Source organism: Labrus bergylta, chromosome 23, assembly GCF_963930695.1.
Source record: "Labrus bergylta chromosome 23, fLabBer1.1, whole genome shotgun sequence".
Lineage (NCBI taxonomy): Eukaryota > Metazoa > Chordata > Actinopteri > Labriformes > Labridae > Labrus > Labrus bergylta.
In genome coordinates this window covers 16,486,012-16,497,339 of record NC_089217.1, presented here as the reverse complement: position 1 = coordinate 16,497,339, position 11,328 = coordinate 16,486,012, and the positions used below count along the sequence as shown (strand labels likewise).

At 39.2% G+C, this 11,328-nt stretch overlaps 1 protein-coding gene across 1 annotated transcript; it reads left to right on the top strand.

The window, feature by feature from the left end:
• The first annotated feature begins 650 nt into the window (after positions 1-650).
• Positions 651-10,940, top strand: LOC110004221 (NXPE family member 3-like). Its single transcript, XM_065951631.1, has 5 exons — positions 651-1,427; positions 3,918-4,213; positions 4,544-4,614; positions 5,487-5,698; positions 5,764-10,940. Exons 1-5 carry the CDS (start codon positions 882-884, stop codon positions 6,322-6,324), a joined length of 1,686 nt encoding a protein of 561 aa, XP_065807703.1. The 5' UTR covers positions 651-881; the 3' UTR covers positions 6,325-10,940.
• Positions 10,941-11,328: the final 388 nt, after the last annotated feature.

Below are 11,328 nucleotides of genomic sequence, written 5' to 3'. Positions count from 1 at the left end.
TCTGTGGGTTTTTTAAAAATATTTTAATGGGGGGGGCAGTGGGTGTTGTTAGATTGTAGATTGTTAGATTGTTGTTAGATGTGACAAATATATAACATATAGGCTTAGTCCATAACTATAGAAATAAAGTTATTACAACACAAGCTTAGTCAATTTTTAATTAATTTAGACATTTTAGTATAAAGAGCGTCATAAAATGTGACATATTGTACATTTCCTGTACACTCCTGGTTTGATAGAAAGATGTGCAGAATCACATAATTAACAGAGTGACATCTTGACTCACACATCTTGCTAGTTGTTGTCTCACTTAGACTGACAGTTATGTAGCAGTGCAATTACTCATACAATGGAAAATGGAGTTGATGAAGGGGCAGAAGAAAGGATCCTTTGTTTTCTTGTCCCCTGACATCATCATATTAGATCCCGAGCAATTCTGTCCCGAAACACTTTTTTTTCCATGTTGAGATCATTGCAGTGGATATTACTTCAGTGTTTTATAGAGTGGCCCTCAGTGTATCGGCCTGGTCTTATAAAATGTCTATAATCCGCCATTAAATTAATAATGCACCAGATACAGAAACACCTAACTTTGAGAGGGAAAAGTAGACAATATATAATCGGAAAAAATTAATACACAACTTTGATCATTGAAAAGAGTAAATAAGAGAACATTTGTAAATGAAATGTTCATAAGGGGAGAGCATGCTGTAAGATCAAGAAATGTAAACGACTATTGTCCTTAGGTCAAGTTAAGAATAATTCCAAAGTGACTTCCGGCAGATTAAAGTTTTAAAAATAAACAGTTATTAATAATACAAATTTATTTGGACAAATATTCCATCTTTTTTTTGTTTATTTTATTTTAGTAAATTTGTTTGATGCATCTTTGTCACCATCCTTCTTTTTCAACTCCTTTCCAGCTAAATTATAAAGAAAACTCTGCCATCATCAACAAGAACGTGACCTCTACTCAGCCCACTGCTCCTCTCACTGCTCCTCCCACTGCTCCCCACACTGCTCCTCCCACTGCTTCTCCAGTGCCTGACAACTTCTGCACCTTCAAGCCACTGTCTTCTGCAGAAGCTGAGGAGGAACGTCTCATATTGGAGTCCATTGCTTGGCCTGAAACTCCTCCTCTGCCAGCTCCTTTTTCATTGAATCAGACAAGTCACGCCGCCCACAGCACCTTCACCATTCTCCCAGGGGGGGTTGGAGACGAGCGGCATGTAGGAGACCAGCTGGAAGTTATGATAAAAATGTATGACTTCCAAGGTAACCCCAAGAAGTCTGGAGGAGATGCAATTGTAACCCGATTGCACAACAGGGCACTTGAAGCAGGTGTGGCTGGACGAGTGGTGGATCACCTTAATGGCTCCTACTCTGCTGTATTCTCTTTACTCTGGGAAGGAAGTGCACAGGTTGAGGTACAGTTCAAGGCTATATCTTTAAATTGTTAATGTACAATAAGTGATGACTAAATAATTACCTAATGCAATGTCCTGTAGGTCATTTAATTCATGAAATATAAACCACTCCCCCTGACTTACTTTTGCCAACAAACAACAACATAAAAAGGAAGAAAAAAGAAACGACATTGTTGAAGTTTTAAAAACTGCTGTTCCTCCAATTGCCTCTTCTGACGGTCTCTAATGAGTCATTCACCTTTAATCCCTTTGTCAAAATGCCCACACAAATAAACATGTTTTTTTTATTTTTATTGAACCTTTATTTAACCCGATAAATAATCCATTGAGATCAGGATCTCTTTCACAAGGGTGACCTGGCCAAGAGGGCAGCAGCACACGTCATAAAAAGCATTACATGATAAAGAGACAGTTTACAAACAATAAGTTAAGAGAGAACAACAATTCGTTTTTTCCAATTGCTGAAACACTATTTTGCAAACTAGGCTGGTTTAATCAAAATACTTAACACGGTTCACAAAACCACACACCCAAACTGCAAAATACCTCATATATCCTGCAAAATGAAGCACTGCAACCAGAACTACATATAGCATTATCAAAATCAAACTTTTGCACCAAATGGCACACACTTCATTCATATTACCAGATTTTTGTCTAACCAACTACACACTGTTGGGCATAATGAAAAGCACTCTCAAATTTAGTATGCTTTGCCATAATACTAAAATAGTTCAAATTGTAGAAAATTCTTCAGATTGTTCACATGCACAGAAATATTTGCAGATACACACACATGCTGTTGAAACATTTATTTTTTTATTTTTCACAAAACAAGTCAGTGTTACATATACCAGTACAGTAAAACGGCTCAAGTTGGGCTGCACTCTCTGTCCAGCCTCTCGCATTGTCAGCCCATGGTTGATGACACGATCAACTAAGGTTGCTCTGATTTCATTTGAAAGTTGTTGTCTTCTTTGGCCATGAACTCCTCTACCAGCTCTACCCCTACCTCACACTCTTCCTCCCCCTCTCATTCTCACCCTCCCTCTTCCTCTCTCTGCAACGTCTTCCATTGTTGTAAAAAAAAAAGTGCTCACCTGTGTCTTTTCATAGTTCTTACTTCCTGATTGAAGTGATAACAGTTAACCACTGAGGTGTTTGGCCAGGTGGCACATATATTGGCCAATTAGCTCATGTAGTGTCATTTTGAATGGCAGTGTTTTGAAATGGCAAACTTGTGACTTTATGTCAGATTGTTGTGTCTTATGCAGAGAAACGTGGTCAGTGCATTTAAAAAGTGCCATTTTGAATTGCAAAATGTGTGTAAAGCAGAAAATGTGTTTAGACTTTTGGAGACTTGAGAAGAGGTTTTGCTCTCTGTGTGTCAGTTTAAATAATTGTGCTATGCATATCATTTTAATGTGTTAGCAATTGGAAAAAACTGTAACAATGTGCAAATTGATTTACAGATAAAGTGCAGAATCTTGTCAGGGAACAATTCAGAAACACAGGCACTGTCCAATTGTCTCGCATTTTTTATCTTTTAAGATCGAGCCAAAGGCTTCAAGAGCTCTGCCATTTTCAAGTCATTTTGGAGAAAGTTCCATGCAGTGGGAGCAGCAAAACTAAACGGTCTTCTCCCGAGCTCAGTGTGGCACATTCTACAAACTCTCACATCACATTCTACAAACTCTCCTATTTTGCAACATATCTACCTTCATAGAAGAGCTTTATAAATAAGCTTCAGCTAGTGTATATGCCTGCGCACCTTCAAAGATGGCCAATCTGAGTTAGTGTACAAGTCACAGTGATGAGTGAAGCGTCTACAACCAGTCTTACAAAACGGTTAAACGTTATTAAGACAGTAGCTTTTACCTGAAAAATAAAATATAGACTTTAGACAAAAGTAATGCTACTCAATCATCACTTGAGTGGGCCTCCATACATCTGTAGTGGTGACTGTGTCTCCAGACACCCTGTCCTTTGCCTGCATTTTAATGTTTTAGTTTTCTGGGTGTGGAGTGGATGTGCTTCCCCCTGCCAATGTCAGTGTGCAGGTGTGTTTAGGAGTGGATACAATTCAGTTATTGGTTGCGATTCAACCCCCGGCTAATATGATTGATGTGGAAGTAGCGGCTATAACTTAAAATATAATCATAGTGAGGTGAGACGAAACGCTACACGGATAAACCTTGTTCAAAAACGAGGGTTGGCTCTCACTCTCTTACAGAATTGGCCTGCATTCTCTTAGACATGCAGATGTCATACATCGGTGGTTAGCTTGTGCTAGCATGCGGTATTGCAGTTTATGTACAAGCAGGAAACTTACACACTACTCACCTGCAGTGAGTGTGTGCTTCTGGGGACGGTGAGCCCAGGAGGAGGGGGACACCAAAAATACAACTTTGTTTTCTCATTATTCAATTAATAATTAGTAGCCATGACTTGTATGCTAGAACTTTAAACTCTTGTTCTTTGTTTTATCAGGTTACGCTTGTCCACTCAAGCGAGGCTATCACAGTCCTCCGTAGGCTAAACAGAGAAGAGCCTGATAGGACTATCTTAAAGAGCCTCTTCCACTCAGGTTCAATCTCTGAAACTACCATCTGTAATATTTGTCTACGTCAAACCAACCAGCCACAGTGCAACTACACTGACCTCCGTACTGGTGACCCATGGTTCTGCTACAAGCCAAAGAAACTGAGCTGTGATGACAGGATGAACCACATGAACGGAGGAATGCGTATAAAACTCAAGGCTAATGAGGCGAACCTTTTCAAAAGGTGAGGGAGCACAGCAATAGAAATGATGCATCTAGTTTTACATGTAATGACTATAAACAAAGTGTAAAATATCTATCGCCTGGGGTGAAATGTTGTGTTTGTAACTACAGGAGGCAAAGATGAAATCTTAAGATGTTTACAGTGTAAGATGATACCTATCAAAACACTTAGTCTGAACACTTTAAGTCTCTCTCATCAACAAAACTATAAAGTGTATCTATGGAGTCCAAATATGGAAGCAAATTGATTTATGGTGACTAAATCACATTTGACATTTACATAATGAAGTGTGTTTAAGAGAGTCTTAATCATGGGAGTTTTCCCCCCCAGCAATGTCAACATGCAAGTCTTCATTCAGGCTTCAGGACCGGCCAATGTTACTGTGCTGCCTCCAAGGAAAGGTAAAGCACAACTTTTCTACTTTCAACTTTCAACAAAAATCTCCATGTGACCTTGAAAATAAAAATGGTTTGGTAAAAATGCATACAACCTAACTCTCTGTATTCAAGCAGATATACATATAAGGCAAAAATATATAAAAAACAAACCAGCTTCTATCTACAAAACTGAGGAAGAGCTGCAAGTGCTTATCTCATTAACTCAGTACCAGTGTACTAATAAAAAACTCAAATCACTTAACATCTGTAAATAATTTACTTTAAATAATTAACATTGTCAAATAAAAGGCATTTGGTAACATTTTCCTTAACCACAATAAACATGTGCATTCGAGACATACACTCACTATATTGTAGTAAAGCATGAACTTAATCTTTTGAAAAACATCAAAGAACTCTGTAGAAGCCATTTTAATCATGGTCCATTTAATCCATTTAATTGGCGGCAGTAGCTCAGTCTGTAGGGACTTGAATCAGAGGGTCACCGGTTCAAGTCCCGGCATGGGCCGAGTCCGGAAATTGGTCTGGTAGCTGGAGAGGTGCCAGTCCACGTCCTGAGCACTGCCGAGGTGCCCTTGAGCAAGGCACCCTCTGTTAGTAAAACACAACATTTAGATCATAAGAAATACGAATATTATTTACAGTAAATATTTCAGAATTAAGAAACAGATTGGCTCCTACTAAGTGATAAAAACTGTTTATGAAAGTTGCCACTACAAATGCTTTTGTGACATATGTATAATGTCCTCATAGTGTAAAGTAAAATGAGTAAGGTAAAGCAGAGACCTTGTTTTGGCCTTTTTAGGGGATCTGTTGACAAATGATACAACAATGAGTTTAATAACCAAATGCTTATTTTGATCAACAATTCTCAGAGCAACCCATGGATAGTCTAGGCAGTGGGAAGTCTGGACTCTCTGGGTATTACTACCAGGGTGTGTGGCGACCACTAGGTGGCACCAAAGTCTACCAATTCAACAACTCCTCTGCCATCAGTCAGTGTCTGAAAGGAAAGGTGGTCCACATGTATGGAGACTCCACCGTCAGGCAGTGGTTTGAGTACCTTGATGCTTCACTTCCAGGTAGTTGATTCACAGTGATTTTAGGCAACAGTTTAATTGTATTTATTTCACAGCTTAATCTGCTCCTTTTTTTTTTATACTTTCAGATGCTAAAGAGATAAACCGGAATAATCCGAAGAAATCAGGACCTTTCATGATATGGGACAATGCAAAAAACATCTTGGTGAAGTTCCACTTACACGGTCCTCCTCTTAGTGTTTCCATCCATATCCCAACCAGTGAGCTGCGTTACATTGCCAATGAAATAGATGATGTAGTTGGTGGCACCAACACAGTTGTAATTTTTGGCATCTGGGCCCACCTCACTCCTTTCCCAATGCAATTCTACATCAGAAGGCTTTACGGCATCCGCAGGGCGGTGATTCGTCTGTTAAACAGGGCTCCAGACACGCTGGTGGTCATCAGGACTCCAAACCTCAGAGGTACAAACCCCTATATATTTACCTTTAATGACTGGTATGCTATTCAACAGGACAAGGTGGTCAGAGCTGTGTTCAAAGGACTTAATGTTCAGCTGGTGGATGCCTGGGAGATGGTTCTGGCCCACCACCTGCCTCACTACATTCACCCACCTCCTCCCATCATTAAGAATATGGTTAACATTATATTGTCACACATGTGCCCCCAATAGTGCATTTAATAATAATAATAACTTTATTTATATAGCACTTATCTAAACAAGGTTACAAAGTGCTTTACAGAATGTATTCAATTAAACAAAATAAAAAATACATGAAAAGTGCTTCACAAAAGAATCAGGATAAAACATTGGTGAGTTATAAAAATGTATTACATTAATTAAAGCAGGACATTAATTACTAATCAATCGTTAAAAAGGTCTACTTATAATAATGTGTTTGGAGCAAGGATTTCAAAATAGGAACAGTTTGCCAGCCTAATTTCTACAGGTAAGGAGTTCCAGAGCTTCGGTGCTCTGATGGCAAATGCCCAGTCGCCCTTGGTAACCAGCCTAGATCTAGGAACGACTAATAAAGGTGCTCTTGATGATCTAAGATTCGGCTCGGAGCATAAGGGGTTAAAAGTTCTTTAATGTGGGAGGGGGGGGGGGGGCTGGACCGTGTTGTGTTTTAAAAGTTTTTTTAAATAATTTTTAAATCAACCCTGTAAGTAACGGGCAGCAAATGGAGGAAGGAAAGGATTGGGGTAATGTTGGACCTGCAGTTTGCATTTGTTAAAATCTGAGCAGCAGCATTCTGCACTTGCTGGAGTCTGGCCATTGAGGACTGACTCAGGCAAGTGAAAAGTGAGTTGCAGTAGCCCAAACGTGAAAAGACAAAGGCATGAATAAGATTCTCTAGGTCAGGGAAAGACAGAGTTGATTTAATTTACTAATGTTTCTTAGCTGGTAACAGGATTTAATGAGATTATTGATGTGCGGAATGAAGTTAAGCTGTGAATCAAATGTAACACCTACATTTCCACCTGTAGATTTTATATTGGGTGTTAGACCGGACCAAAGAGCGGCTTGAATTTGCTTGCTATATGATCGGGGCCAAAGAAAATGACCTCTGTCTTCCCTGTATTTAGCTGCAGACAACGACAGTTCATCCATTTCTCAATGGGGGCCATGCACTCCACTAAATTGTTTAAGCGGCTGATATTGTCTGACCTGAACGACAGGTACATTTGCACATTATCAGCATAACAGTGATAGGAGACCCCCTCAAAGTGATTCATAATATTTCCTAATGGGAGCATATGCAGGGAAAACAAGACTGGACCAAGAATTGAGTCCTGTGGCAGACCGTACGTCATGCGGGCCGAGGAAGAAACAAAATGATCAATTGAGACAGAGAATCCTCTATTTGACAGGTATGACCCAAACCATCTGAGTGCGGTTCCGGTGATGCCAACAAACTGATTAGGTCTATTGGCTAGAATTTTATGATCAATAGTATCAAATGCTGCACTTAGGTCCAACAGCAATATAACCAAACATTCCCCATTATCAGCGCTCATCAGCAAATCGTTTGTAGCCCTGATAAGAGCAGTTTTGGTACTGTGTCGTTGGAAGAACCCTGATTGAAACTTGTCACAGATGTCATTATTGTTTAAAACAGATGCGAGCAGGCTAAAAAAAAAACACCTTTTCAACCTTTTCAAGAACCTTAGATATGAACGGGAGTTTGGAAATGGGTCTATAATTCTCTGGAAGTGATAGATCAAGGTTAGGCTTTTTGAGTAAGGGCTGGATGCTTGCTTGTTTAAAATGATTGGGAACAGTTAATGATGTAAAGTAAGCTGGGGCCAATTGTACCAATAACCTCTTTCAGGAGTGAGGTGGGTAAGATATCAATAGGGCTTGAGGTGGTACGCATGTGAGACACAGTATCGATAAGCTCAGTAAGAGAAATTAATTGAAAATGGCTGAGCAGTTCAGAACAGACAGGATAATCATAAATATGTGCAGTTGTTGGTACAATATTAGACCTAATATTCATGATTTTTTTTTGAGGGAAAAAGAGAAGAACTTTTCACAGTCAGCATTTGAGGAAGCTGACAGAGCTCGGGGGGCAGGGTTAATAAAACCCTTTTCACACATACGGAAATCTCTTGAAAAAATCCGGAGATTAGGCTCCCCGGAGGGGCTTTAGGCTATATGTGAACACACACAGCCAAATTTTTCACGCAGACTTTACCCGGAGTTACTCCGACCAGACCCCTAGTATATTTTTCGCAGAAAGTCCGAGTGAGAACGCCGCAGAAAATTCTCCGGGGAATTTACCTCGAGCCAATGGGAAGAGTATGACATTTATACAGTGACTGCCACACAGTGCATAAAGTGTCTGCACGTGACCACTACGATCTCAGTGCACGTAATTAAAAGGTTGCATTATGTTTTCTGTTCATCAGTATATTGTTCTCCGCTCTTTTGTGGATGTTGTCATTCCATTGGACTACACATAGCATTGATTTAAAGTCAAATATTCTCATTATAGCATCGTGTAGCGGACTCTGTTGCTTCGGCCGCTACTTCTAAAGCTATTAACTAAGTCAACTAAGCCACTGTGTTGAGATAGTAAAGATGGAGTTTGGTTTAGTTGGCCAAGGGAATGAGAATTTGAAAATTTTGAAGCACTATGTTCATTAAAGATACGTGAACAAATAGTAACGCTGGGGTATTTTGGGGCAGTATCAAACACAGTGCTGAAGTACACACACAAATGATCTGAGATAAAAACGTTTTCCAAGGCCAAACCTAGAGTAAAATCTAATGTGTGGCCCCTGTTGTGAGTTGGCCCAGATACATGCTGTACTAGGTTACTCAGTGAGTTTTAAAAACTCAGTTGAAAGACCATTAGAGGGATCATCAATATGGATATTAATGTCACCAGCAATAATAAGTTTGTCAAAGCCAGCAAACGATAAAAGTTCAGAAAATTCATTTAAAAAACTACCATTGGACCCGGAGTCCCTATGGCAATATTCAACGTCTTCAACAAACTGATAACAAAGTTTAGATGGCAGAACAAGAAACCAAGAGTAAGACTTAAGATACTATTACTACCAAAGCAAAAGGGGGGGCTTAATTTACCTAACCTCAAATACTACCACTGGGCGGCACAACTGAAGACCTTAATAGCAAGGATAACTAACAATATTATTACTGGCCTGGTCAGTATAGAACACAATTCATGTCCAGACATCCCTTTAGGGGAGCTTCCATTTCTAAGCCAAGTGAACTGGAAGAAGTTAAAAAATAGAGAATGAATGGATAAAATTCACAATGAAGACTTGGCTGGATATAAAAAAAATTTCATCTTTTTAATTCCAGGACATTTAAAATTGTAGCTATTCCAGGTTTTTTACCTATTAAAACTGTTAACGGCTTCAGAAAATGGTCGGACAAAGGTTTAACTACCGTTATTCAGCTCTGTCAAGGGGAAGTATTGACATCTTACGAACACCTCCACAGAGAATTTGGTTTATTAGGGATGGATGTTTTAAGATTTCTCCAGTTACGACGCTATCTACAGACGCATTAAGACTGGGAGCTGGTATGTAAGATCGAGTTTAGAAAGAATCTTTATGTTGACTATGGAAGGAGTGTTGAAAAAGAATCTGATTTCCCATCTCTACAGATGGTTTCAGGGTAAGGACACAGGAGACACTTTACAAATGAAACAGAAATGGGCATTAGAAATGAATACTATTATTACTGATGAAATGTGGGAAAAGACATGTCTTTCTGTGCATAAACTAACAAGCAGTTCTACCTGGAGGGAGTCTGAATGAGAATATTTAAAACCACTCCCGTGATGGCGAGATACAGCAACACATCTGAGCTTTACTGGAGAGAGTGCGGGAAGATAGGAGACCATACTCATAAAATCTGGGATTGTCCCAAATTGAATAAATGGAGACATATTCAGGCAGAGACCACAACAATTCTGGGGCTTGATTTGTCATTAGAACCAGCATTTTTTTTATACTGGGGAACACTCAAGAAGAAATAAACACAAAAAAAACAGACATATTTACTCTGAGTGTTGCAAAAAATTATTACGGTGTTGTGGAGAAATGTAAAGCCACCTACTGTACAACAATGGAGGGAAAGGTTAAAAAAATAAATGGGAACCGGTACTACTTCATTTGCAAAGATAGATTAAGATCACAACTGCATAACTCAATTAGATGGGCACTGGGAATGTACTTTCTACATGCAATAGGTGTTGGACAGAGGAAGTCAAGACTATGAGGATGCATATGCTTAAACATTTGGGGTATTAAGTATTGGCTGAATTGAAGTTTTGAGAGATACCTGTGCATGTGGTACATTTATGAACTGACCAGATAAAAGATTATCAGTGTCTTATGTTTTGTTTTTCCACCTGCTGTATGACCCATATTTTGTTTGTTTTTGTACATATACTTGATATGATTGAAATGAACAAAGCAACTTTGAAATAAAGCTCAAGTTAAAAAACAAAACAAAAAAAATATCCATTGTGTCAAGGCGAGTGGTAGATCATTAAAGAGTGACTAAACCCTGAAACCACTTTTTTCAACTATAAACCTCTGTATCTGAGTATTAAGTAGTGTTATGGATCAATCCAAGTCCCAATCTCGACATTTGAGTACAAAGTATTGAAATTTGAAATATTGTGTTATAAATGTGCAGAGTGTCTGCCCTTCCGTTTGAAAAACTCTAACGGCTGTGTGGAGTACAGTACTACGTAGGAGTGAATTACTACGTCACCAAATCTATAAAAGCCTGGTCACCCGACTCAGTGAACTGTGGGGAGTCAAGTGTGTGTGTGTATTTGTGTGTGTGGGGCAAACATCGTATCATGTTGCGGCTGATAAAGGTGCGAAAGGAGTGAGTGGGCGAGTTTACCCCCGTGCCCCCCTCCCTCTCCAAGTTGATACATTGACATTCTAAAAGCATTTTTTGAAATTCCAGGGTAGAGCAGTACAGCTGAAAATATGAGGTTTAGTTACTCTTTAAACAGTGGGTGAAGTGCAGCAGATTTTAAACATTGAGGCCTCAAATCTGTTGAAATAGGGCAACAATTAAAACAATTTTAAAAGACAACAGCTAGACCACCACCTCGACCACTTGCTCTGGGTGAGCTGAAGTAGTTGTAATTAGTAGGACATAGCTCAAGCATCT

Bases quoted from the DNA above. Each gene is read 5' to 3' on its own strand.
- LOC110004221 (XM_065951631.1), top strand. From the start codon at position 882: ATGCATCTTTGTCACCATCCTTCTTTTTCAACTCCTTTCCAGCTAAAT. The intron at 4,214-4,543 runs GTGAGGGAGCAC...TTTCCCCCCCAG, and splicing joins GAGGCGAACCTTTTCAAAAG to CAATGTCAACATGCAAGTCT. The intron at 5,699-5,763 runs TGATTCACAGTG...TCTGCTCCTTTT, and splicing joins ATGCTTCACTTCCAGGTAGT to TTTTTTATACTTTCAGATGC.